The 27,975-nt window shown below is 50.0% G+C and overlaps 1 protein-coding gene across 1 annotated transcript; it reads right to left on the reverse strand.

The window, feature by feature from the left end:
• Positions 1 to 1,075: 1,075 nt before the first annotated feature.
• Positions 1,076 to 27,975, reverse strand: PKD2L1 (polycystin 2 like 1, transient receptor potential cation channel). Its single transcript, XM_054035572.1, has 15 exons — positions 27,681 to 27,975; positions 20,706 to 20,819; positions 17,458 to 17,585; positions 16,156 to 16,409; positions 14,198 to 14,422; positions 12,826 to 13,054; positions 12,281 to 12,451; positions 10,818 to 10,999; positions 7,376 to 7,496; positions 6,222 to 6,320; positions 5,048 to 5,169; positions 3,380 to 3,497; positions 2,988 to 3,124; positions 1,969 to 2,116; positions 1,076 to 1,294 (listed from the first exon to the last, which is right to left on the reverse strand). The coding sequence occupies exons 1-15, from the start codon at positions 27,973 to 27,975 to the stop codon at positions 1,076 to 1,078; spliced, it is 2,562 nt and encodes an 853-aa protein (XP_053891547.1).

The following is a 27,975-nucleotide window of genomic DNA, read 5'->3' on the forward strand; positions in this document are numbered from 1 at the left end:
GCCCACTTTCAACGCTGCCTTCAGAAACACAACCAATGTCCACCTATGCCTCAGAGCTCCTCCTTACCTCAGCCAGACTCCTCTCAGCTCAGCTCTGTTCCTGCTGAGTGAGGGGGTGAAGGCATGGCTACCACCGTGAGGTACTGGGACAGAGGAAAAGTAGAAGTGACAAACAAGGTTAACCAGGCCCGAGGGGGGGGGAGGGGGGAAGGGGCGAGGGGGGGAGGGGAGCGGGGGGGGGAATGGGAGGAGCAAAGGGGGCAACTGCCCAGGGCCCTGGGCAATTTAAAAGGGCACTGAGGCCCCTGACCACTGCTGCTACTGCAGTAGCCACAGCCAGAAGCCTTGGGCCCTTTTAAAATCGCCCAGGCAGGCCACAAGGCTCCTAGGCACGCGTGGGGTGGTACCAGCAGCAGCGAAGGCAGACGGGCAGACACGTAGAAGCCTTGGCCATGCCAGAAGAGTGTGCCCAGCAGCTTGCTGGGCACCAGCCAGTGCAGGTGCAGCACCGCCCAAATGTCAGGTGGACCTTTCTAGGGGGCCCAATGACTGTTCTGCCCTGGGGCCTGGAATTGCTCTTGGCGGGCCTGAGGTTAATTAGCACGTTTCTCTTTGCAACTTAAGTAGACACATATATCCCACTTTGTCTATTGACCCCCCACAACTGTAACCTGTAAGTAAGAGAGAGAGAGAGAGAGAGCGCTGCAAAGATTCACTCTGGATCCAAATTTTCCTCAATGCGCTGGGGTGTTCAGATCTTGGGGAGCTGGGGGAGGGGGGAAGGATAGGACAAGGTTAGCCCATTTAGAGATATAGGAGCCAGCAACACAGTCTGGATCCAGGTCTGAACACTTCCTTGAAGCCCAGAGGTGTTTGAACCTGGAGTTCTAGATCTATGGTGTTACACAACTTGCAAATACAAAATAATAACATCCATGATTCTGCACCGCATCAGCTGAGACAGACATCTCTGTTATAGTCTGTCTTTTTCGTGGCTAGTCTAACAACAGGGAATCAGCTGAGACTGACTTAGTACCCTGGGATCCAAGGTGGGATGGGAGCACTCCGATGGGTGTCAGAAGTGCACGTTAGACTGAGGCCGGGTGTTCTTGGGCGCCTGAGAGCCCGGTAACCCCGACTTGGGCAGGTTGGGGTAGATACTGTTACCATTTTGGGGAGAGCTCCCATTGAGGTTGCTTCCCAGCATGTGCTTTGTCTGCCAGCCTTCTTGGTTTTCCTTCACCAGTGGGTCTAGGTTCCGCTGGAGCAGTTCTTCCTGTCTGGGCTGTTCCTCCTGTTACAGAGGGGAAGAAATGGACGTTCTCTGTCAACAATTTACCAAGAATACTACCAAAGGCTCCATCGCCACAGTTGGAGAGAACCGGGGCCATGCACTGATTGGGCTGCACACTTTCATTGGGGTCTCCTCTCCAAGTCCCATATACCTTCCATGGGCCACCAATGGCTTGCGGATTAGCCTCATCAGAGTCTTTTTTAAACGTGTGCAATTCTTTTCTGCAAAATGCTGCTTGCAAGAATGTCGCGCAAATGCACATTTCCAAGGGAATGCTCAGGCAAATGTCTATTCACTGGAGCATTTCCAGCAGCTGTGTTCACATGGCCATGCTGAGAGTCCTTTGTGGGATTGGCAGTGGTTCTGAAAGTGCTCTGCAGTGGAGAGAGGTCTGTGTACAGGTGATAATTAATGGGCCAGGTGCCACTAGTGGATGTGGTCTGGGCATTGGGGTTGGAACCCTGCAGGCAAGAGGTTTGGTGTCACATCGACCCTTAACGCAAAGGGGTTGTTCTTCCAAAGCACTGAGCACTACTATAGGAGCAGAGCCTGGAAAACAAGCCGCTAACTGACCCAATGCATTCAGGCAGGGAGAGACCCCTCAGGCCAGTCGGACGGGGACATGGCCTGCTTGCCGGGGAGCTGGCTGGGGTGTCTGTCTGAGGACAACTGACCTTGCTGATGTTGTCAAGCAGCTTGCCCACCAGGTCTTTCCTCTGCAGTTTGTTTCTCTCCAGCGCCTCCAGCTTGCTCACCACTGAGTCGGTCTTGGACACGATGCTGCCGATGGAGTGCTCCAGCTGCAGGACCCGTCTCAGAAGGCTGCGGAAGAGAGCATGAGCCCTTGTAAACCTTCCCCTATGACACAGGACAGGGTCAGCAGCAGAGAACATACAGAGCCTGGCCAGATCCCCCATGGGTGTCAGCTGGCGGAGCTTCAGCCCAGTCAATGAAGCTCTGCTGATTTATACCAGCTGAGGCTCTGGGCCTGCGGCTATGCTTTCAGCTGTGGTTAGTGATCATGCTTAAGACAAATTATGTCCCAGGCAGGTTAACCACTGGCCAGGTAATGTGGATGGGGCCAAGCTATTTCCCCACGTGGTTAGGTGAGCCTCCCAGAGCAGCCTTGTCCTGCTCCAACCTCTGTCTCAGTATGGCCCTACATGCCTGGCCCAGGATCCTGCCTGCTGTGGCAGAACCAGGATCTCTGGACTCCCCGTGTTGTGCATTAAGCCCTAGACTGTGCTCCCTCTTTGGGAGAAATAGTCCTGCCCTGCCTACATCCTCACACCTGACGAATAAGGGCCAGATCCTCAGCTGCTGTAAATCAGGGTCACTCCTACACAAATCCTTCTGGTTCCACTGGCTGAGGGTGCCCATTCCACCCTCTGACCTGAGACCTGGGTGTGTAGCATGACCCGCCCTTGCAGAAGCAGCAGCTGGAGAGATTATTCCAGACACATGCCAGGAAATTTTCCAGCAAGGTGTTCACAAAATAAGCGAACTCCATTACAAAAGGGGCCAGACGCGGCCTGGGCTTTCTGTGCGCGGTGGGAAAACAACATGACTAGATCACACTGGAAAGGTTTCACACCCGTGAGGCACAGGTGGATGTGGCTCCATGAGGGGGCAGGGCAGCAGGAAATCAAGCCCTTTGCTTTCAGACACTGGACTAGCACCAGCAGTGACCCACATTTGGAATTCTTCCTCAGACACCCAGGTGGACTTATTGGCGTGATTGTTCTTTGCATCCGCAAAGGTCAGATTCTCATCCAGTTTGTTATCACCGTAGGATTTGCCCAAGTTTTCAATCTCTGCATTCAAAGCGACCTAGAAGACAGAGAGAGAGACACACACACATGGAAAGCTGAATTGTAGTTTTGGCCAGACTTACCAGGGTATATTTAATACATAACAACACAAGCTGTCAAAAACCTCATCTTCCCTTGCAGTGTATGCAGAGATGCAGACATGGCACCCCCACTTATTTTACATGCCTGCCCCAGGATCAGGACCCAAGGAATTTAGGAGATTGAACTGTGTCAAAAAAGGGTTCCCTTCTCAGCCCACACCCCCATCTTTTACCCTTTTCTCCTCTAGGTCATGCCTCATTCGCTTCTGTTCCTCTTCATCAAGGATCTGGTTACCGTCTTTGTCAAATCTGGAAAAGGCTGCTGTGATCTCATGCTCGGCATGACCCAGCCTAAGACAGGAGGCAAAGAGAATGGATCCAAGAAGACACAAGGTAGAGTAGTTCAGTATGTTACTAGATTCTAAACCAGGGAGTGTCACTGGGGTACCTGCCTTGGGATAAGAGCAGCACATTGTGGGTAAATGCAGGTTAGAAGAACCAGAGCTGGGTGGCATTTTATGTCAGGAACTTTTTTTTATTTGGCAAAAAAAAACGCAGATTTGACAACACCCAAAATGTTTCAAGAAGTCGTGTCTGTTTTGCCAAATTGTGGTGGGGAAAAAAAATCTGAAAAAGTTTTGTTTTGACATTTTCCAGATGAAACTTTTTGATTTTTTGGGGTCAAAATGGCTGTTTGGAAATGTTCACATTTTATAGGTTTTTTTTTTTTTAATGTAAAAATGTGAAATCCAAGCCAAATTTTCTTCAACCTTCTGATTTACTCAAAAATTTGAAGTTTTGGGTCAACCCAAAATAATCACCTGCCCCAGTTTTTCAGAACTGCCTGTGAGCTGAAAAATCCATTATTTGCACAGCTCAAATGTGAGTCACAACCCAAAGTCAGCGAAACAGGAATGAGAATGGCAGCAAAATCCCATTTATTATGCAGCTTTAAATGGAGGGGGAAAGGAAGGGTTTGCTGGTGAGAATTTAACGCTGGACTTTTCCAGTGCCCGGAAGTGAGCTAACTGCTTCATGGGGAGCAGGCTGAAGAGCTTAGAGTCTAAATTCATCAGGTTAATTGAAGAGAGGTAGTGAGGTAATAGCTAATGGGGGTAGCAGAGTGAGCTCTGGATAGGCCGGACAGATCAAGGCAATGTGGAGAGTCAGGGGAAGCCAAGGCTGGAGAAGCAAGGTGAGTGGGTGGGGGAAGAGGTGGCTAGAAGGTTGGGCAGATCAGGTTGAGATGGTCCACATGGACGACACTGAAAACCAGCATGGCAAGCTTGAATTAGCTGCCATGCTGGTTGAGGAGCAAGGGGAGGTGGTAGTGGATATGGGCTCATGTGAAAGTTGTTATGTTTCCTGTACATAAAAGATGCAATAGGTAGCTCTCTACCTAGATTTACTGCACATTAAGGAAAACAACAAAGAAAGAACAAACATAAAGAGCCCACGAAAAAGAGACTGTACCATGCTTTATAACGTTCTGCATCTGAACTGACACACAATGAGGCAGCTGCCTTCCACCACCTCACCCCACTCCCCAGCAGGCAGGGATACTCCTCTGCTTGGAAAGGCACAGGACACAGACACAACCCAATCATGTCTCAGATACAGAGCTGGCCCATGCATCATAGCACAGCCGTGCTAGCTTCTGGAGCCATCACTCTGCATTGCCTGGTGTTTAGGGCTGGATCTGCAGCCAGTCTGAATCAGTGCAGCTCACGCTGATTTACACCAGACAGGGATCTGGCCCTTAAATGACTAGGGTTTAGAAAGACCAAGGAAAGGGCACGTCTGAGCATTGCAGCAGAAATGTAACGAACGTTAGGGGAAGCTCGCAAAGAGCGAAGCAGAGTTGTTCTGGGAAATCGGGGCCCTGTAACTGACCAACTTACTCTTTCAAACTGTTCTTAAAATCCTCAAACTCTAGCTCCTTTGTCCCGTTCTGGAGAGCCTTCTGAACGTCCGAAATCCGCTCTTTCTTCAACTTCAGCCTCATCAGCGTCTTGTGGTAGCCCTGGGGTCAGAGATGCCCATGGAGGTTTAATGGAGATGCAGGGCAGACAGAAGCAAAGCAGAGATAGCTGTAAAACACTGTACAGGTGCCAGATGATACAGGTAACACTGGGATATGTTAGTCTTGCGTGTATGCAAGACTTTCTTCACTGACTGAGCCACCTTCCTTCCCAAGCCAGAAGCATCACTGCCTAACACAGAGCTCCAGCGGGGGCAGACTCCTCACACCTCCTACGGCCTCAGCTAGGGGAGGCTTCCATCTGATTCGGCTGGGAGAGTCGCAGCTGCTGATGGGCAGTCATCCAAGTCAGGATCTTGACTGTGATCACTCACAGGGTGCCCGCCCAGTGCAGACACTGCATAGGCAGAAAGGGGCACCACTTCATTGATTCCAATGGCGGGGAGGATGGTTCTGCCCAGGTGGAATCTGAATAAGACCTCAGGATTTGCCTCCCCAGGGGAGAACCCTGCTCACATCAGCTGTCTGGAGTCTGCCCCTTCCCCTGGCTCTGATCAGAGGGCATCACGTCAAGGCTATCTGGAAACATTTTGACTGCAGTTGGGCACTGGAGGGAAGGTGGTTTTGGAGTGTGCCTGCCTGCCCTTATCTGAGGAATAAGTTTCTCTTGGCCCCTTTTTACAGTCCCTGTTTCCACTGCCAAGCTTCTCTTTCACTTGGGTGGAAGAAAACCACCTTTCCTTTGGAATGAAACAAACATGCTGTGGATTTCGGGATGTGGCCATAAGCATGCTACACAGGAGAAAGATCAGCACTGGTGGCAGCTATTACTTGGGAATTTGGGAGTCTGGAGGGAGAGAGGCTCAAGCCACAAAATGCAGACCCAAAGTTCAGGGATGTTGGAAGTTTGGCCAACAGGGCCAACCATGTTTGGATCCAGATGTGGAACTCCTCCTGCCCCCCAGGACGGATCTGGAGGCTTGGCGGAGCCCCCTCTCTAGTACATTTCATGTGAATTTGGGACCTGTGGTGCTGCATTCACTTTCTGGTGTGTTAGGACAAAGCGAGCTGGGGGTGATGGGGCTCTATACAACCTGCTTCAGGATGTCTGAGAGCTGCAGCTCGTTCTTCTGGTTTGAAAGCTCCTCCTTGACTTCTGAGTAGGTGTCGTTGATGATGGCCAGAAACATGTTCTAGAGAAAGGAGAAACTAGCTGAAGCAGACTGAGCCATGTGGCCAGCCCGCGCCAGTTCTTTTTCTCCCTTACGGCCCCGGGGTGGTGGCAGTGTTTCGGGGAGGACAGGACGGAAGGAGCAATTTGTAAGTGACTTTCCACGGTCAGACAGCAACACTGCCTCTCAGCACAGTATCTGTCAGCAGGGTTCGGACAAACAGGAAGCCGTTCCCACCCGGTGATGCTCCCACTGAAAACACAGGGCCCGGGGCGAGGGGACAGTGACCATAGACCAGCACAGTGCTCTCTAGAGAGGAAGGAGGCTCGTGCTTATGGCACTGGATTAGGACCCAGGACATCCAGATTCAATTCCAGACTCTGCAGGATTCCCTGTGTGGCATTGGACCCAAATCCACAAAGACATAGGCACCTCAGCCCTGCGATGCACGAAGCCCCAACTTAGCTGCCACCTGACCTTGCTGGTGCCTATGTTTCTGCCTCTGGGTGTGCACACTGCTGGTGCAGGCAGGTGCCTGGGTGCCATTCTTACATCCAGGCCCCAGCGTGAGCCTCAGGCCAGGTGAAGATAGGTGCACTCCTGCCGATCTCACCTGTGGGGCCCAATCTGATAGGTGTGCCCTGAGCATGCTTAACGCCACACAGAAGGTCTGGGGAGGCAAGGAGCTGGCAGCCTCCCCTAGCACCTTTCGCTCAGTGGTTAGGGCATGTGAGAGACCCTGGTTCAATTCCCCCTCTACCTGCTGAGGAGAAGGGATCTCTCCCCCTGGCCTTGCATAGGGAGCCTAGACACCCAGCCCAGGGTTCATGGATTCCAGCGATTGCCAAGTCACCTTGGCAATACCAAAGTCCCTTTGTGGATCTGGACCTGAATCTGCCTGGGCTCCAGTTCCCCATGTGCAAAATGAGCACGTTAATAATGTGCTCTTGTCTATCTCCCTCTGTATGTCTGTCCAGCACCTAGCCCCACAGGGCCCTGATCTCAGTCTGGTCTGCGCTGCTGCAACGCACAGAACAATAATCTTCATTCTAGGCAGATTAGCCCCTTTCGCTTACCAGCAGCACAAAGAAAACGAAGAAGACATAGGTGACGAAGTAAATGGGCCCCAGCACCCTGTTGGCATTGTCGATGGCATTGTAGTCAAAGTCGCCAAGTATGATCCGAAACTGGGTGAAGCTAGGAACAGAAAGAGCCCAAGGTCAGCACGGCGCCTGCAGTGTATCGACAACACAGCTTGACACGTATTAGAGAGTCATACACTTCGAGACAACTCGCTGGCCGTTTTCACAGGGCTGAGTCCTTGAAACGTACCAACCTGCATGCCTTCCATCACGTTGGCTGCCCATGCATTTCCTGCCTTTCGATTTCTGCATGAGATGGGTCTACTGTGCTCACTAGAGCTGAGCATACCATTTGTTCTGACAGCACATTAGTCGTTGAGTTTAGCCTTGCTCTGCAGGAGGTGCCCACGCTGTGTTGATCAGTAGGGTGAATGGAGGGCTATGATTGGCCTGAGATTATCAAAGCTGTCTGATGGATTTACGTACATATAATAATAGCCCTGAGCTGCATCTCAAAAGCGCGAGATCTCAGAGTGATTTACAAAGGAGGTTGGTACCATTACCCCCATTTTACAGATGGGGAAACTGAAGCACAAGGCAGCTACAGGTGGGGCCATGCCCCAATCAGGCCACAGCTGGCCCTATAAGAGGGCTGAAGGCCAGAGACTGACAGACACTCTAGCTTCCTAGAGAGAGGAGAGCCTGGCTGCCTGGGAAGCTGAGAAGGGTATCTTGGGTGGAGCAGTGCTGGGAAGGGTAGAGGGAGCTGGGGAGCTCCAGTCTAGCAAGGCTGCAGGCCGAGTTAAGGGCCCACAAAAGGTACTGGGGCTGCAAAGGGGCAGCCCACAGATAGGCAGAGGCAGCTGGTCCAACCCCCCTTGCCGTGATGAGTGATTTATAGACTGCAGTCTGCCCCAGAGAGCAGGGGCTAGATGATGACTGGCAGTAGCTACTGAGGCAAGGTGGAGATAGAGGGTTGGGGTTTCCCCTGGGTGGGGAGACCCAGATTGTGGGTTACTGCGGGAGCAGAACCCTGACATAGAAGGTCTGGGAGGGACACGGGGGCCAGCGGCAGGCAAGACACCGGCCTGCAGAGGGTGCTCTGGGCTGGAAAGAGTTAATTCCCTGGACGATCAGCAGGAGGCGCTGCACCGGTGAGTCTTCGCCCCGCCGCAGACAGCAATTAAGGTGCAACTGAGCTGTAGACTGTGGCTCAGAGATTTTGCAACAGGAATGTGATTAGCAATGCTGTGGATGATGTGTGAGCCAAAAGACAATTCAGATCAGTCTCCTACAGCTGGGCTTATTGAAGCAACCGACAAGAGGCCAAGTGAGGTCCCATCCAACATGCAGATGAAATTTCACTAGCCACAACCAGGCAGCCCTGGGTCCCTAACAGCTACAGACAAGGTTTTCCCCTCCCTTGAGGTCTGTGGAATAAAACTCTTCTATGCGCCCCTGAAGGGGGAGTCCATAGCAGTGTTTGGCTATCATGGCATGGCTCTGTGTAGAAATCCCGTCTACAATTTCAACCACAGGGGGAAGCTTTTCACTAGACATTAGTGTTAAACAGTGGTTCTCAAACTTTTATATTGGTGACCCCTTTCACATAGCAAGCCTGTGAGTGCGACCCCCCTTATAGATTAAAAACACTTTTAAATATATTTAACACCATTATAACACTGGAGGCAAGCGGGGTTTGAGGTGGAGGCTGACAGCTCATGACCCCACCATGTAATAACCTTGTGACCCCCTGAAGGGTCCTGACCCCCAGTTTGAGAACCCCTGTGTTAGAATATGACTTTGAAGAGTCAAGTGAAGTAACACCTACAATTCCATCCTATCTAGCATCGTGTCGTCTGCTCCTGGGTAAGCCCAACTCGAACTGGAGCTAACTGTGAGCAGCTGCTACGATGTTAGACACATCTCCATCTACACTGACTGCAAACATCATGTGAATTAACATGACTGAGGTCATGTTCCAACTCAATCTCACGTGCTAGCCAAGCCCACCCCGGAGCCAGCAGGGGGTCAGTGCAAGTCTGCTTGGGGGATTTTCTCCTGTGGCCATGTGGAACTGAGGCCCTCAAACGCATTTCACACAGGCTGAGCAGCTGTCCAGTGAGATGGACACACCTGACAGAGGCCGCTGGCAGGAGTGGATTTGGAGTGGAGCCCTAGAGGTGAAAGCTGTGACTTTTGCTTTAAACTAGAAGCTACAGAGTTGTAGTCTTCAAGCCACAGCAAGAGGGGACGTAGAAAAGGTGGATGCAAAGGAATCCATTCGGAGGGGTTAGTTTTTCCTAATATAAGTGAAATATCCCACTTCCTCCCTCATTTCCTGAGTAATTTTAATAGGAATAACCCCTTGGATTTCCAGCTGTAGTGTGGATCAGCGATTTCTCCTCCCCCTTTTATTTAGGGGGTGTGAGGAGGAGGGAATTTACTCTGTGATCACTGGGTCTCTTTCTCTCCCCGCCACACAAACAAGTTCCCAAGCTCCCTGTCTAATCCCAGTGGTGATCACCCACACACTGAGCTGCAGACTGCTGTCACTTGCACCCTCCCGGCCTCATGACTGCAGTATGGTTGTATGGGTGTAACCGAGCTGAATTTGCCCTTCTGCATGTCATGTGCAGCACAGATCATCCTGCTGGGAGGGATAGGAAAGAGTTTCTCTCATTTGAATTAGTGCAGTTAGATCATTCATTAATGGTCTCATCCATAACCCTTTGAAGTCAACGGGAGTCTTTCCCTTCTACGGACGTTGGATCAGGCCCTGAGTCTTTCCCTAATAACGTAGCCAAGAGGCAAGTAATGATCCACCTGCAGCAAAACCCACACAGCCAGGATGTTCAGTGCACACCACCTGGAGCTGGAGCGGAGTTGCTCAGTATGGATCTAGAGGTGAATTTACCCACCGTGCTTGGGTGTACTGGGGCCAGCAGGGCTGGGGAGAGTCAGAGCTGGTTGGAAAATGGATTTTCCGTTCCATGGGGAAGTCTAACATCTCTAAATCTGTTTTCGTTCTGCCCTGAAAAGTTGAAATCATGAAATTTCCCAAAGATTGAAAATTGCAAACAACTTCAGTTCAGGGCCACCAAAATGCTTCCTTTCAAGAAGGTAAAAAAAAAATAGTTTCATTTCCATTAAAGGGAATGCAGTTGATAATTCTGTTGACAACAAATGAGAAGGAATAGGAGCCAGCTCCCTCTCCAAGAGCTGTGTTGGCTCTGCAGGGACTGGCATGCAGTGACAATGGAGGGGTCTCACTAAAACGAGCAGCTGTGACTCTGAACCCACCCAGGGACGAATCTGCTGAGAAGATACTGCCCATTGTGTCTGCACAGGGAAGGACTGCACTTGATGCCAGAGAATGAAAGGGTGGCGGGAAACAGTGAGCGGGGAAGGGAAAAGGAGAGAGAAACACACTTACATGCATTTAATAAAGGTACTAAAGTTTTCCACTTGCGTCCCAAAGAGAAGGTACCCCAGCTGGGCGTAGGCAAAGAACACAATGAAGAACATAATGGCAAAACCCAGGATGTCCTTGGCACAGCGAGCCAGCGTGGAGGAAAGCTGGGTCATTGTTTTGTTAAAGCTAATGTACTTGAATATCTAGGGGGAAAAAAGACAGGGGTAAGGTAAGATGTGGACATCTCTCATATACATGCACACACTGAGTTAATAGTATCACTACAAGAAACAATGCAGCAGGGCAGAAGAGAAGGTAGAGAGGAAGGATGGTCCAATGGTTAGGGTGTCCAGGAGGGAGACTGGGTACAATTCCTGCCAAAGACTTCCTGTGTGACCTTAGGCCACTCACTTAATATCCCTGTGCCTCCGTTTCCCCATCTGTGCAATGGGGATAGTAGCCCTGCCCTACCTCCCAGGGTGTTGTGAGGATAAATGCATTACAGACTGAGGCAACGAGGACCAGATAAGCATAGAATACAGAGCCCAACCTGTTGGCTTTGTACCAAAGGTATGTCGCTGCCTGAGTCTGCAATGGTCATTCAGCAAGGTCAGCACTGACTGATGGTCATTATCAGCTGCTGGCTATGTGACCAATGTGAAAGGAGCTGATTGTCTCAGCCCAGCTCCTAGTGTGTCCATGTCAGGAAAATCACCACAAAAATCAGCTCCAATTATCATTCTTTTTGACAACGTTAGCAGAGGTGCCAAGATCAAGTGGGTCTGGAAACTGGCCTTCCCTTTTGTCCTAGAGGGGGTCCTAGCAGGGCAGGGTCGGGCTGCTTGGAGAAACTTTCTGTGCTGTGCGGCTTGTCTGCTGTGCGGATAAGACGACGTCTCTCCAGGGCTGTAGATACGAAGCTTTCCAGGAGCACTGCACGCAGAAGGCTGGGCTCTGATTTCTCCATCCAGCCCCTGCCCTTGGGAATTGGCTTTTCTAATGGGCAGATTTCGAGTGGGGGTTTTTTGGGGGTGGGGGTGGGGGAGTCTTAACATTTAATTTTTTACAAAAATAAAATTGAAGGAAATTTCAAAAGCAAAAGTCGTTTCGAATCGAGACGCGAAACCTTTTGTTGCAAAACAATTGGAATTAAACATTTCCACTTTGTGGGATTTTTTTCTGTAGTGTTGGGATAAAATTACGTGGTGCTCAACACCATAATGTCCCGTTTTCTATGCCACAGCTCTCAGCTCACCCCATCTCTCCAGAGCACAGACTCCGTGGTGTGCAGGGCTTCCATGCGGAGAGCAGGACCCGAGGCAGAGATATTCCTCTCCATTAGTCTGCCCCATTCCCACCTGCATTTGCTCCTCTCTGTCCACACCAGGGGAGGGGAGATTAGAGCCCCTGAACTGTGGCCCACTGGGTTCTTTCCCCACATGCTGTTCAGATGGCAGAGTCTCTCACAGGAGCCCATGCGGTACCTTAATCCAGGCAAAGAACAGGTTGACTGCGTTCATGTTGTTGTACTGAGTCTGCCAGAAAGCCAGGAACTCAAAGTCTGCATAGATGTCAGGGTGTCTCAGCAGCTCTCCCATCAGCCTGTTCACCTCGATGGTGCGAAAGATGTGGAACACAATGGCAACGATGGACAGCTGAAAAGAGGAAATGGCCTGTGTTACCGCTGGGCCTCCAGGTTCACTGGGGACTGGGGCTAAAAACATCAGAACTCCTTGGTATTGGTCCATGGGGCTATTTCACTGGAGGGACTGGCAATACAGGTGGGTGGTAGGAACACACTGGCTTAGCCCCTCATCCAGCCAAGCACGTGCTCAAGGGGGAGATCTGCAAAGGCACCGAACTGCTATTGAAAGTCACAGCCTTAGTGCATGCGATTGTCTCCTTCTAGCGGTTCAGTCTGAGATTAGGGCAAAGGTCTGGGCCAGTTCTGGTTTTATCTGGGCCAGTTCCCCTGCTCTTAACTTTCCTTTTGCTTTTCCATCTTTGCCCCACCTCCACCCCCACTTACCAGTATGACCACCACATCCAGGATGTTCCAGATACTGGTGAAGTACTTGAGCCTGTGGATGCGCAGCTCCAGAATCTCCTCCACCACATAGTAGAAGATGAAGATGCAGAAAATGATCTCACAGGCCACAATGAAGAAGTCCCAGGTGCTGACATATCGGATGAGCTTCACCGTACGGATTTGCCAGGAAGGGATTGCACCACCGGTGGCTGGAAATTCAACTACTAACCTGGAAGGCGAGAAGGAAACCCAGAATGACCATGAGACTGTTGTATGTTCTTGAGATGCACTGGGCTCATCCCCTCCTTCTGATGCACCTGCCAACCCAGGGGTGTGGGAGAGTCAGGCACATATATATGGCTTTTTCAATCATCTCCGCTGCCTCGCTGCGCATGGAGAAGGGAACCAGGGACCAGTGAAATGCCGGTGGTTATGGTGGTAAGATAAAGGCTCCTTATTAACCATGTGGCAGCTACCAATAATACTGACGCTCAGATCCTCAATGGGCATTCAGTCCCTAAACACCTGTGAAGACCGGGGCCTGAGTCCCTAGCCTGGGTGGGCCCAGACTTTCAAAATGGCTTCACATGCAGCAGCTCCCATTGCTCCCAGGCACTGCCTCTCATGAGGGATACGTACAGCACCTAGCACAGTGGGGCCCCAATCTGATAAAATGAGGAGCCGCTGGTCTGTTGGAGGGAGTGGGATCTGGGCAGGTGAAGGATCTCCTGGGGAGACTGGACGAGAACGTAACAGGAGTTTATTTGGATTGTGTCCAATTTTCATCTGAATAATGGACTATTTACTTATTGCTGACCCGGGAGCACTTCCCTAGCTGTGCTTTACTACCAGCTACGTGATACTTCTCCTTAGGCAATAGTTACATTAGGGACCCATAATTCTGCCTGCCCCGGGCCCAGCCACCAGGAAGAGATTTAGCTCGGTTCATCGTACACACAGTGATCTATTGCGGGTCTTTATGGTGCTTGAAATCATGGCAGTAGCTGGCATCAAAGGTGACGGGGCTCAGGGAAGGAGATGTCACCCCCTCCTCAAAAGTCAGAACTCATGCCTCCTCCATCCCTTCTGGTTAGAGAGGACTGGGAGCCAGGACTCCTGGCTTCTCTCCCCAACCCAGCCTTTAGCTCATTATATGACCTAGGGCAAGTCACTTAATGTCTCTGCTGCAGGCTCGCAGGACAATAAGGGCCTACCCCACAGTCGGGCACAGGGGCTGAATTCATTAATGTGGTAAAGTGCTTGGAGAGCGTTGGATTAAAGGCATCAAGGCCAGGGCAGGGTGCGAATGTCATGTTTTCAGTGCTATGTGATGGGATTGAGGACAAAAGGGTCTCCACTGCTCTCCACCTACCTCAGCACGCAGAACAGGTTGATGTTTGCATTATACACCGAGAAGTCAATGAAGACCACCCGGGTGCCCCGGTCCAGCCACAACTTCTCCTTCAGGACTTGCAGGGCTTCCGCACTCTCCTCCCGGGTCATCTTGAGGTCTATGTAATATCCTCCCCCGCTATAGCTGGTTAGTCGACCCCAGTGGGACGAGCCGCCCAGTTCTTCCTCAGAATGGTACTTCCACCTGCACAGGGAAATCCACAAGCCACCCTTGAGAGGCAACGTGACCCAATGGCTAGGGCACAGAGTTAGGACTCAGGGGACCAGCTGTCCCACTGGGTGGCCTGGGGCAAACCACTTCTCCTCCTGTCCTTTGCCGCACTGGAGTATTTTGACTGTAAGCTCTTCAGGGCTGGGGCTGTCTCGCGTTGTGTTGCTATCTGGCGCCTAGCACAACAGGAGCCCCCAGTCACAGCCACTGCTACAAGACATTGGCCGTCACAGGCCTAGCCACGCCGCTGACCCCTGCTGGCCTTTACCTGTCACCTTTCTCAGGGTGGAATCATGCGATTCTCCCATGGTCAGCATGGGCCCTGGCCGCAGTCCCCTGTGATTACCCTCGATTAGGCAGCAGGCCTCATTTATCTTCAGCGCCTGCCATTCTATTCCCTCCAGCAGCAATGACAGTGGTGCTGCCCAGTGACCAGGCAGCCTTCTTTAAAGCAAAGTATGATTTAGGTAGAACTACAACATTATAGAGAGAACAGACTTGAAAACAATGAACAGACGATGCGCGTGTCCAGCGTGCCAGGGATCTATTCATCTTCCACACCGGGACCTTGGCAGAGCTAAGCTTCCAGCAGAGCCACACAAGACTGTTCAGGTGTGCGTGACAGTCTCTTCCTGTCACTCACAAACCAGTTCTCTCCCCGACCCCTCCCCTTTAGGGAGAGATTTCTTTAAAAACTGTCAAGTCCTTTTGATCACTCTGCTTCCCAAAGACCAAGTTACTTTTTAACTGTGTCTGGCTCACTGACTTGCTAATCCCAGCACTGGCAGAACAAGCCTTGCAACTGCTGGAGACAGGATATAGAATCCCCAAAACTAATAGGTTCCCCCTTTGTCTTGTAATTGCCCTGCGAGTGTTTGCTCAGAGGTTGCTTACCAGGGTCCACTGAGTGGCTTCCCTGCTTGTTTCTCCCACAGTCTTAAGATAGAACAATGCATTCAGACAGGCAAGTCTCATAACCCCAGTATACAGCAAGTTCACCTTACTGACCTAGTCACATACAGTGTTAATCAAAATGATCACATCTCAATATTCTCTGACTATAACATGGCAACTCCACAACCAGTATCCTAATATGAACCAAGGGTGAGGAAATCAGACAGTCTAATAACAGGTGAACTTCAAAATGTTTTGCAGGTTTGGTTCAGTTCAGATAAACATCCAGAAGTCACAGTTCTTAACTGAATGATCCTAACATCTGGGGTTGGGCTGAGAACAGGCTATCAAGACCTATTGGACTTGGTTCTTTCTCATGGGTCACAGATATTATAGGGGAAGTAGCGGGTTTTGTGCCCTCACTGCATCTGGTCCAAAAATATTCTCTCCCAGGACTGTGTCTTCATCAACTTAAACTACAAATACAAGAGTCTCAACCTAAGCTTTCTTCTGAGCATGGCAGTTCCTAGAGTTTTCCCCAGCAGGAACCTCTTCTGCTCCAGCCTCAGAGAGACACTGAAGCTTTTTTAATATCCTTGGTCTGGAGCCAATAGGACCCATCTGGTCTGGCTGCCAGTGGGAGTCAGAGGGAAAGCACTCTGCAGGCCTACACGGGATTCTCACCCCCAACATCCTGTTACCCATGGGACTAGCCTTTCACATGGTATTTTAGCAAAAGTTGGCCAAAGTTCCGGCAAAAGTCAATCAAAGATTTTCCGTGCAAAGGAGTTTGGTCAGAGGGGCACACTTACGCAGTTCCATTGATGAGCCCGAAGGAAACTCTTTCCTCCTTGTCCTCAGAGTACACATCATAGCAACCTGAAATGTCCTCCTTAAAGTTGTCATGCACCACACATGAGTTGTTCTTCACCTTCAGCTGGCGCAGACGTGGGACACCGAGCAGCAGATTCTCATAGTAGATGTAGGACTGGGTGTTGTGAGCTAGTGACTCATTGTTGTACCATTTGGTCCAGTACAAGCTATCCAGCAATGGGCCTTGGGCATACTGCAAAAGAAGAGGAATCAGGCATCTGGCTCAAGACAACTACCCAATGGGATGCCCCTGAAAGCTGCAGGGACTTGTCACAACCAGGTGTCAGCTTGTCATGATGCCCTTGCCCTCCCCGTATTGCTGTATCGTGGCTAGATGGAAGGGGGATGCCTTTAGAAAAGGGGAGGATGGGATGGAAAATGGTGAACCAATGCCCAGGTGCAGTGGGAGAAAGGCAAATCTATAGCTCATGGTAGGCTTTTAAATGGCGGAGACAGACAAAGGCAACTCGTTACAAGCTATTTATAGCTGTCTGATCAGCACAAGAGGTCGTGGTGTCTCACCAGCATTCATGCTGCTTGTGCCATATCATTTCTCAGCTTGTTCTTTAGCAGAAATCCGATGGATCCTATGCACCTGTTCCATCATTGTTCATTACTCTGATGAAAGCTGCAGGGACTTACAATCAAATTCCCTCAGGAGTCTACATAGGCTGAGAGCCAGGGCCTGATTTTCACACCAGTTAGGCATGCAGTTATCACACATAAATCAGAAGGTGCTTCTTGTTAAAGCACTGGAGAAAGACGCAGAAGCTCTAGGTCCAATTCCTAGCTCTGCCACAGACTTCCTGTGGGACCTTGGACAAGTCACTTAGCTTCTCAGTTCCCCATCTGTAAAATGGGAATAATAGCACTCCCTTTCTCCCATCTTTTGTCTGTCTTGTCTATTTGGGTTGCAAGTTCTCTGGGGCAGGGACTGTCTCACCGTGTGTCTGTACAGCGCCTAGAGGGATATCAGGGCCTCTAGGCAACACAGTAATGGAAATAAATCCTGTGCTCAAATAGCTAGATATGGCTAGTGAATTTTGTGTGTGCAAATGACAGTGAAATTTCTACTGTTCACACAGGAAGGGAACTAAAATTGACAGTCACAGAAGTCAATCAACAGGCAGAAGCAAATGGAGCAACAACACACTGCCCAGAGGGACATGGGCCAGCACAGGGCTCAGTGTGGGAAGATTTCCATTTCCCAGAACCTGGGGACTGTACTTGGTTGTACTCACCCCCCAGAACTCAGCCATGCTCCCAATGGACTGGAAGGAGACCCCACTGTCTGAAGGGGTGTGCAGGAAGAGGTCGGACATCACTTTGGTGTAGTAATAGGCATTTGTACTGGTCATTCCATAAGTCACTAGGAGAAAACAGGAGAGAGGGGGATGGTTCCCCTTGCACATGAATATTAGAGACTAACATTAATATCAGCTCTACCTTAGCAGAGGTGAGTTTGGGAGGAAAGAGGAGAGAATGCAGAAGGAAGAGAAGAATTTGATGCTCAGGGACTCTCCAAAGTCCTCAGCAAAAGTATTTCTGAATTCAGAGGGGCCTCTCTCACTGGGGATGAAATCTATTTCAGAGCTGCAGTGGCTTGGCTTGCTGGGCTTCTCCAGAGCAGCAGGTTGTATGCAAGCAGCCCAGCTGGACAGTTTTAAAAGGGCCTCCTTTTTACCATACAGAAGCACCTAAACTGAGCTCTTAAAGGGTGACAATGCTTAAAAACAACAGCAGCCAAGTACCTATCTTCTGTGTGGGCAGGGCTGGGACAGGGCCCAGGAAAGGAAATGTGGGAAAGTCACTATTCCTTTCCAGGTCCCCCACCTTGCTCCAGGGACCTGCTCCACCCTCTGACCTGGGAAGTCAATGGGACTCCTTAGCTCCTTAGGGTTACACATGCACCCAAGTGCTTTTCTGCACCAGGGGCATAGACATTTAGCACCAGCTGCAGATGTTCATGGTCTAAGCTTTTTGAGGAGCCAGGGTTTAATCCCTGGTGATGACTAAACTGATGGTGGTTATAAGTTGATGAAGAAACCTTGCCGATTACAGCTCTGTTTCTTTCTGCTTACTCGTCCACTGTCTTACACAGGCATTTTGCCATGCATAGCCATTGTTCAAGTCCTAGGATTCATAAGTGCATAGATTCCAAGGCTGTTCGAACATCTATTCTGACCTCCTGCATATCCCAGGTCAGAGAATTTCAACCCAGTACCCCGATATTGAGCCCAAGAACTTGTGCTTGGCTACAGAGGCATCCAGTCTGGATTTGAAGACTTCAAGGGACTTCCCTTGGTGGGAAGCTTTAGATTAGTTTTCACTCAACAAGGATCCAGACCTTTGAGTGGGATCTAACACAAATGACACACGCACACTTCTCTCCCAGGCAAAGAATCAAACACTGCAAATCCTAAGACCTGTCCCTCAATGAAAGGGTTTCCTGAAAAAGCAACCAATGTTCAAAAACTGAGTTCTGCATGACTCAGAATAGGTGTGTGTCTCAGTCATGCTGGAAGACTGATTGGGATGCCATCCCCCTGTGCCTGAGCGATAACCACCCCGTTTGGTACCTTTGTGTATGTGTTCTGCCACGGGGTGCATGAAATATAATCCACTGCACCATGCAATGCCACAGGTGCTCCTTTGAGATAACAATGAACTTTCCCAAAGCAAACAGCAATTGTTCTGCCCACACAAAGTACATTACTATTCGGTACAGAGCTGCATTAAATCCACCCCCGAGGACAATGTGAGCTGCCATCCCCCTTATCATCCTAACCACCCTTCCCGCATGGCCCATCAAGATTTAAAGGGGAAACGTCAGTTCCCTGCGTGTGTTTGAACAATGTGGCTCAGATTCCAGGAAGCTTCGAGACCTGGCTGTTTGCATTTGTCCTTTGCTCTTACAGAGCTTCCTGGTGCAAATCTGAGGAGGGGCTCTTGTGCAAATCTGCAGTGGCTTGATAGAGGTTAATGGCCAGAGCTTGTGCTGAGGTCTGGGAAGCATGGCTTAAAAGCAGGAGATGACAAGTCACTTAGTGCAGAGGCCTTGTGCTGACGTCTCAGATGCCGAGATGTCTTCTTGGGCAAGTGGAACCTGGGTGTGAGCAGTTACTCTGCAAAGCCATACCTGGGACTCTATGCCCTCATGGGTGTTGTGCTCCCCTGGGTGTGTCGTCAGCACGTCTGTGAGCACAACCCGTAGCTTCTTGTTCTGCAGTTATCTGAGCTGCTCTGATTCTTTCCCAGAGAATTGTGGGAGAACTTGTTGGTCCTTCTGGCTAGATAGAGGGAATCATGGGAAGGCGCTGAAGGAAGGATTATCAGCATTGCAATGGTTTAGCCTGTGTCCACACTGCAAAGTGAGCGGGTTACCAGCCCACATGAAAGCCTCACTCGGGGTTTTAGCCGATAGCCCCGGATGGGGCAGTTAGCTCAAGCTGAAAGCACCACCAAAGTCGGGTGCAAGGGTTTTATGTGTGGATGGGAGTTAGGGGAGACACCTGAGTAAGAGCCTTGACATCTCTGAAGTGAAGAAATACTTTTCTGCTCATCTTGTGCAGGACTCCTCCGAGATGTGTTCTTCTCTCAGGAGCCAGCTAGTGGGGTTTGCTTCTCTCACAATCCCAGAAAGAAGCATCAGTGAATGCACTGGAGTTGTAGAGTGGGGCAGTGGCCACCAGGATTCCTGGGCTCTCTGCCCTCAATTTGCTGTCTGAACTCAGACACGGCACTTAGGCCATCATTTTCAGAGGTCCTGAGCAACCGCTGCTCCGGCAGAAGCCAACTGGAGATGTGGGTCTCAGCCCTTCTGAAACTCAGACCCCATAACTACTTACCAACTGGGTCTGGCGGTACTTAACTCCCTTGCAGGGAGCTTGGTGAGGGTCAGGAATTGTCTGCAGAGGCCATACGGAATGCTGGATGGACGGTGCCATTGGAGCGTAGAGAATCACCACTAGAGCTAGTCAAAAATACCCTCTCCCCTCCCCTGCGTATATTTTGAACATTTTTCTTCATTTCCCCCCCAAAATTTCCTATGGACTTTTTTGTCAGTGAAAAACTGAATTGTGAAACCCCAAACTGTGAGGATTTTTTTCAAAAATTGAACATTTTTTTGAAAGCCAAAAATGTTTCGCTCTCCCCCCCACCCAACAAAAAAAACCTGGAAAAGGTCAATTCACAAGAAAATGTGTATGCTGACCATTTTGATGAAAACATTCCAAGCTGTTCTAAAGATTACCAAGATCTGGCATTGACCAGCTGTGTAATAAATTAGTGTATTTTTCCCTCTGCTGTTACGTGATGTTGCTATTTTACTGATTTAGTTAAGAATGTGCCCTCCAGAGCTCTGGGTGCACATACGAGATATTAAACATCCCATAAATTAGAGCCAAGATGTCCAAAACATAAACCCTCCTAAACAGAGTTACACACATAGACACAGACCCACCCTTGAGCCATCCGGACAGCTACTCACGTAGGCAGATATCCACCAAGAAGATGACATAAACAAGCAGCTCTCGCAGTGTGGTCTTTACATACAGCTCTCGGTCTTCAGCAGTATTCTCAGTCAGAGTTGTCCCCCAGAGGCCTGTTACGCATAAAGCAGCACCAGGTGAATTTAGGGTGAAATTGTCAGAGGAGTTAGCTGCTCAATGCCCATAGAAAAGCCCTTGGAAACTGTTGGCATCACAGACCCACTGACTAAAGTGATGCAGCACAGGCAGGGCGGTGAAAGGGTCACTCATCCCAGCAGAGCATGTGCTCAGCTAGTAGCTGGTCCACATAAGAGGATAAGAATCTACTAAAGTGCCAGCTGAAAGGGGTTGTTCCTTTAGCTCAGGTGGTGGACACTCATGCTTTTCATGCTGAAGGGACCTGGTTGAGGCCCTACTTGTTGACAAGTAGGGGCCATCTGACAAGCTTGTCCATCCCATGCTGACAGCGCGCCTCAGCCCTGATCCAGCAGGATATGTCTAGTCAGTCACCCTCTCTTCCCTGCTGGTAATCACATCCCCGTCTGCACCATCAGTCTGCACAACACCACTCCCCTGCCCTCTCAACTGAGCCCCTCGGTGCCTCTCCCCTCCCCCTCTGCCTGTCTCCATCAGGCCCCGTCAGTCCCTCCCTCCTGCCTCCTTCTCTGTCCTCCACCCTTCCCATCAGGGCTCGGCAAAGGCCGCAGGAGAACGTTCTCCCTGTGTGATGGCCAGCGCACAGGTATGGGGGTTGGCAGGAGGCAGACCAAGCCCCATCAGTCTGAGCGGTGGCAGCTCAGTGGGATGCTGGCCCTGCCAGGTCTCTGTATGTGGAAGAGCAAGTGCTTGGCACAGTGGGAAGAGGATACCTGACAGGCAGTCTCACATGTTCATGTGATGACACTGGCCATCCAGGCAGGACTTCCCTAGCTGAGCTGCATCCAGGCCGGGTGCTCCAGGGTCAGCATGGGCCTTCCTGTGTCTCTCCAACGACACCCAAAATCTCTGGGCCTGGGCGATGCACAAACCCTGAGGAGCCCCTGGAGGAGATGATCCTGAATCAAACACCTTGACCCCACATCCTGGGGCTGCAGGAAATCGAGGCCCAGCTCCTCCTCGGATGTCAGTTGATGTGGCTCAATTGACTTCAATGCAATTTACACCCCAGAGGGGCCAGCCCCAAGGAGCTAATTCTGTGTCTTGAGCCCCTATGCACTTGACATAGTAGAAGCAGCTCACTGAGCATCGCCTAATGCTTGATCAGGCAGAATGGAGCTTTTTCCTCCAAGGACCCTGACAGCGCGCAGCTAATGAACTGCCTGAGTCCATTAAAGTGCTTGCTCGTTCTCTCTCTAATGGCTCCTTTGTGTGATCACTCAAACTTTCACCCACACATGTCTAAACTTCCACTTGAAAGCTGGGCGGCTTAATCCACATCAGTAATCACAATGGTTCTCACTCCTTTCATATGGTCCCAGCCCTGGTACACACCTGGGGCAGAGAGATGGGCACAGCTCTGCCTGATCAAAGCCTGAACACCCTGAGTGCTCTCTGACAGAAAAAGGATGGGCATTCGGTCTGGAGTGTGCCAACATGGTGCAGTGGCGTGCACTCGCTCCCTGCTGTCCCAGGGCAGCTAAGCAGAGCAGAGAGCATTCAGACAGTTTGCTGTTTGCCTCTCTGGGTCACATGCACTTTGAGACCAGCTGAATTACTGTTCGTGTGAGTGACCCAGTGAGGCAAACATTGGCTTGAGGTGTCTTCAAACCAGAGATGGGTTTCACATCAAAACCCTGCATGCAAACGCCCCTGAGCTATGGGGGTGGAGGAAGGAGTGGAAGCCAAATCTAGAGCCAGAGCAAAATTTCACAGCTCTACCAGGTCAAACAAAACCCTGGATGTGAGGAGGAGCTCAGCCTCAAGGAGGTTATGCACTTAAGGCACTGGAGAGGGATTCAAGGGATCGGGGCTCAATTCCTGGCCGTGCCCTAAACTCTCTGTGTGACCTTGGCCAAATCATTCTGTGCCTCAGTTTCCCATCTCTGAAATAGGGACAATATTCCCTGTGTCTGTCTTGTCTATTTAGAGTACAAGTTCTTCAGAGCAGGGACTGGCTCTTTCTAATGGTACATCTATGCTGGGAGCGTACGTCTCCTCAAGCTGGAATTTCCCTGTGCTAGCTCTGATGGAACTAGTGCCCTAAAAACAGGGTGTAGCTGCAGCAGCCTGAGTGACAGGACAGGCTAGCTGCTCCAATTCCTTCCGAGACCATAGGCATGTACTCAGGGTAGCTAGCCCCTGGGACTGCAGTGGCCACACTCCCTTTTCACTGCGCTAGCATGGGTATGTCTCCTCGAGCTGGGATACCTTCTGTGTTTGTGCAGCACCTGGCACAGTGAGGCCACTAAGCCCTACTATAACAATCAACAACAACTACCAGGCAGTAAAGGGTTAAAGGGCTGGATCTCCACCTTGCAGATGGGGCCTCATCTCACCACCAGCCCCTTGCTTGCTGTCCTAATGTTCTGTTGCACATGTGAAGAGGTGCAATAGGGTCAGCCAGGGCTAGGGCGACTAGATGTCCCGATTTTATAGGGACAGTCCTGATTTTTGGGTCTTTTTCTTATATAGGTTCCTATTACCCCCCACCCTCATCCCGATTTTTCACACTTGCTGTCTGGGCACCCTAGCCAGGGCTGATGTGCATTTCAGTCTGCTCTGGTAACCAACAACAGGTTCCTGTGCGCAGGACGTGGGGTTTGCAAAAAACCTCCTCCCCCCCCCGCCGCTCCCAACCAGTGTGGGCTGCAATAAGGACTACAGGATTGGTCTTTCCTCTGAGATAGCTCCTGAGTTGCCATGCTGGGCTCTGGATTGCGTTCCAAGTGTCAGTCCCTATATATATCTCCCTTAGCTGCTTCACAGGGAAGTGACGCTTAATCATCAATGATTATCAATTACTTTGAAATCTTTGGATGCCAGAGGCGAAAGGATTGCTACAGGTAATGTTAATAACAGGAGCAAATAGAGCTGCGAGGACATGAATACCCTGTTTCCCAAAGGATTGAGATTTTGACATTTGTCTTTGTTGCAATTAGGAACAAACCCCCAAATGCCCAGAAAAAAAATCGTTTCGAGTTGATCAAAATGTTCTGGTTTGATGTTGCCTTTTAAAAATTGTTACATTGTAATGTAGGCTACAAGGCCCCCGTTACAAAAATTGAAGCAAAAGGTCTCTGCAAACTGAAAAATCAAAGTGTTTCACTCTGAAAGCATCGAAACGTGACATTTCAACACTGTCCAAACTCTCCCACCCTGCTCTCTTTTCCCCTCCCAGAATGAAATTTTGGCGAAACCTCTGTGGTTCCGTGAAGTGCAATGACTTCCATGGAAAAGGATGGTGTGATGGAAAATGGACCTGTCGCAGTGTGAGCGTTCAGGAGAAGCCAGCGGGCTGCTTCATCCCTGGAGAGCAGGGAATGGAAGCACTTTGCACTGCTCTCAAGAGACCGGACCCTAGCCAATGATCACATCTATCCTGAGGGGTCCAGTATGGAGCTGTGGCCATGGCTTCGAACACAGGCTAGGGCACAGACCATGGGGCTTAAGAACAGGGTAAAAGAGAAAGGATCCCAAAAGCCTGCTACTCACCTCCCCCCAAAACCCATTCAGTCAATGGGCCAGATCCTCAGCTGATGTAAACTGGGACCTCTCCATTGACTTCACTGGAGCTACCTTGCTTCAGCCCAGCTGGGGATCTTGTCTCCCTGGCATCCCAGAGCAGGTTGTGCACTGCTCAGTAATTCTTCCGCTAAAGCTCCCCTTTCAGCAACACAATACATCTGCAAACACCACCACCAACTATACCAACACTGGGCTCCGGGTGCACTGGACACGGCAGCTGCAATGAGAACGCACGCCAGGGGCCCTCAACGGGGAAAAGCTGAGCTAACTCCCAGGCAGGATGGTGTACGTTCTGGTGCGTGTTTGGGTGGGGAAGTTCAATAACACTGTGCCCGTTTATCAGCTAAGAGATCCTGCAGGAGTCTGCTGATTCTTGGGGCAGTGGGGAATGAGGGGGAAGAGACAGAGGAGTATCAAGGAAAGAGTGGCAGAGGTGGGGAGATAAAGAGGACAAGCTCCTCAGCAGGGGTCAATTGGCACTGAAGTCATTGCAACAACACCGATTTACACCAGCTGAGGATATGGCCCAGAAAAAGAAACGTCAAGACAAAGATGAGTGCAATCAAAGAGCTAGGATTTGGAGATTGCCTCAGCTCCTATCCCCAGGGATCTACCTACCCAAGGCTCCCATTAGCACAGCGTCCAAGCACCTCACAATCCTCCCCCTCCCTGGTGGGCAGGTCCACCCTCCCAACGTTGCAGATGGGGAACTAAGGCCTGGAGAGGCGATATGGCTTGCCCGAGTCACCCAGGAAGTATGTCGTAGAGCCTGGAATTGAAACTGGATCTCAAAAGTTCCAGGTTGGCCCCCAAACCACTGGCCCATCCTCCCTCTCTGGAACAAACCCACATAGCAGAACTCCTTCCCACACGATGTTTGCACTTCAATGTTGTTCTTCAATGACATGGCCTCTCCCCAAGTTTTAAAGCCATCCAAGCCAAGCCTCGACTTTAACCTATGGCTTAGAAAACATGCCTTTCCCCAGATGCAGGAAAGTCACCCACCACCTGGCCTGTCCCACTGCCTGGCTCTGCCCTGGACCCTTCTGCTGACTGGAAAGCAGCCGAAATGGCTGTGTCAGGAACTGAGTTCTATCAGGACTTTGTTTTCCCGTGTATTGTATTTTCTGAATAGACAACCCACCTAATTCTCAATTACTGAAGGACAATCTCCACTCCTTGATATATTTTGCTTTCCACAACCAAATCCCTGCACAACTTTTCATGAGTGATGTACCCGAGTATTCGGATTCTAATATCTAAACTGCATTGTTAAATCTAGTCACCTAAATTTGGGTTATTGCTGATTATGTACTCTATGTATCATCTAACTTTTAAAAACTAACTTTATATTTGTGGATAATCTAAGCACTATACCCAGATGTACAGACACTCTTTTCCCAACCTGTGTATTATATATATTTTTTAAACATTAGATTTAATAAATTGTTTAAAATTGTTCTCCACACCATCAGCATCCTCCAGGGGGACAGGATGGAAGGAGACTCAAGACCAGGCGAGCCCTGCATTATAAGCAGTTTCTCCATGTATAAGGTGCACTGAGAATTAATTAATTAATTAGTATCTGCAAGTGCCGTGAGGATGCAAAGGGCTTGCTGCAGGTCAAGTGTCATTACTAGACTATACATTAAGGGCTGAGCCAAAGCCCATTAAATCAATGGGAGGTTTTCTATTGACTTTCTCTGGCTTTGGATCAGATCCCGATGACACTGCTCTGTACACGGGTAATCTTTGCCTACAGGGGGCAGTAGTGGATTAGTCAGGGTGGGAGGGAAGGACATGATGGTACCATAGGGGTTTTCAGTCTCATTTCTTGGACATCAGCACTACACAGAGATCGTATCTGGAAAGGGATTTTTGTTTTTGAATTATTGATCTCAGTTTTCAAGTGTGGAAGCAGAGTTTTTCTCCGACACAAGCATCACGCTGTAATTATGTCACAGCACCCCGAGCAAAGGAGGAGTCCTGTGGGGACTGCAGACCTCAGAATAAAACAAAGTAAATAATGCATTAGCCTATCATCCCCTGTAGGCACATTCCTCCTCTCTCAGTCTCTGTTTCCAGTTGTGCTACTGGGCCAGGGGAGGTCTACATCTCAGCGCTATTGAGGGATGCCATCAATTGCTCTAGAGACCCAATCCAACTCCTATCAGAATCAGTGGGAAGACTCAATGTGTGTTGGATCTCGCTCTAAATGGCAGCCCAGAAATCTTTGATCATATAAACTATAGACATCATACAGCTGGTCTAGACAAGAACAGGTTAGACAAACACCTGTCAAGGATGCTCTAGATGTACTCAATCCTACCTCAGTGCAGGGAATGGACTAGGTGACCTCTTGGGGTCTCTTCCAGCCCTGCATATCCATGATTTACATACATGTTACAGTGGGTACATTTGCACAAGGGTTGTATTAGAAACTGTGATTAGAACGCCACAGAATTTACAGTTGGGGGAAAAAAATTACTAGGTTATGTTGCCAATTCATTGGCCACCAGTGCCGGGTTTTTCCCTACAGTTTAATGCATTCTCCAGCCTGGTGTTTAATTCCTCAACCCATGAGGCTTTTGCTGGGAGATACTCGGAAATCGACTAGATCCCACTGCGGGAAGCTGCCCCAAGATGCAGCCTAACTTAGTGTTTCTACCTTTTAGCCCCCTTACTGTTCCATCTAGCCCCTTGTGCCAGCCTAAACAATTCCCCTCTCCCTACGTCCCCCCACCCCAGTTATCTTTTAGCAAAGCCATGTACAGTATATATAACTCTTATGCTCATTCCCTATAGATTAATCCCCACAGCCCAATCGTGTGGTGGCTTTTCATCTTCCAGTTTTATATACATATGTATATATAGGAAGTGTTGATATGGGGTCACTATTTCCCCCTCTAGAATAAAAAACATCTAGGGAGGGCGTATTGTCTAATTCCTACAGTAAGGGGTTGGAATCAGGATGCCTAGGTTCTATTCTAGGCTGTGATCTCGAGCAAGCCCCTTAGCTTTTCTGCCCCTCGGTGTCCCCATCTGTAAAATGGGGACAACAGCTACACCTCAGAGATAAGGCAGGGAGTGTGGGATCAGGGCTCCTGGGTTCTGTCCCTGGAGCTGACACAGATTCATTGTGTGACCTCAGACAGAATACGTTAGAGGAGTGCTCAGTATAGCTATGTGCAGCTTTCCATGTTACACAGCTGCTCTATGGCTCTTGGCTCCCAGGGCTGCTCTTCACATGGGTTTATAAACACATTCTAACCAGACCCCCAAAGTTTTACCTCGGATGCATTTGAAGACACAGAAGCAGCACTTGGGCAAGGGTTTCTTCTTCACATCCTCCGCCTTTTTCCTCTCTTCTTGGTAGGGAAGGGAGTCTCCCAGCTTCTCAATGTTCTCATAGGGGTTCTCCAGAATGGCTTTGGGGTTGTAGATGGCTCGGATCTTCAGAGAGGCAGAGGGGGAGCCATTGTAAACAGGATTGTCCCACGCTTTCTTCCCCAGGGTCTCTAGCTCGTGCTCCTCCTGGGCTCGAAAGTGGCTCTCAGCTCTGTTGTTTAACCGGGAGGAGCTCAT

This window comes from Malaclemys terrapin, chromosome 7, assembly GCF_027887155.1.
Source record: "Malaclemys terrapin pileata isolate rMalTer1 chromosome 7, rMalTer1.hap1, whole genome shotgun sequence".
Classification (NCBI taxonomy): Eukaryota; Metazoa; Chordata; order Testudines; family Emydidae; genus Malaclemys; species Malaclemys terrapin.

Coding starts and splice junctions, on each gene's coding strand:
- PKD2L1 (XM_054035572.1), bottom strand. CDS start 27,975: ATGAGCTCCTCCCGGTTAAACAACAGAGCTGAGAGCCACTTTCGAGCC. Junction 16,410..17,457: donor GCATGGCTGAGTTCTGGGGG/GTGAGTACAACC, acceptor CTTCTTTTGCAG/TATGCCCAAGGCCCATTGCT. Junction 12,452..12,825: donor TGGATGTGGTGGTCATACTG/GTAAGTGGGGGT, acceptor TCCTCTTTTCAG/CTGTCCATCGTTGCCATTGT.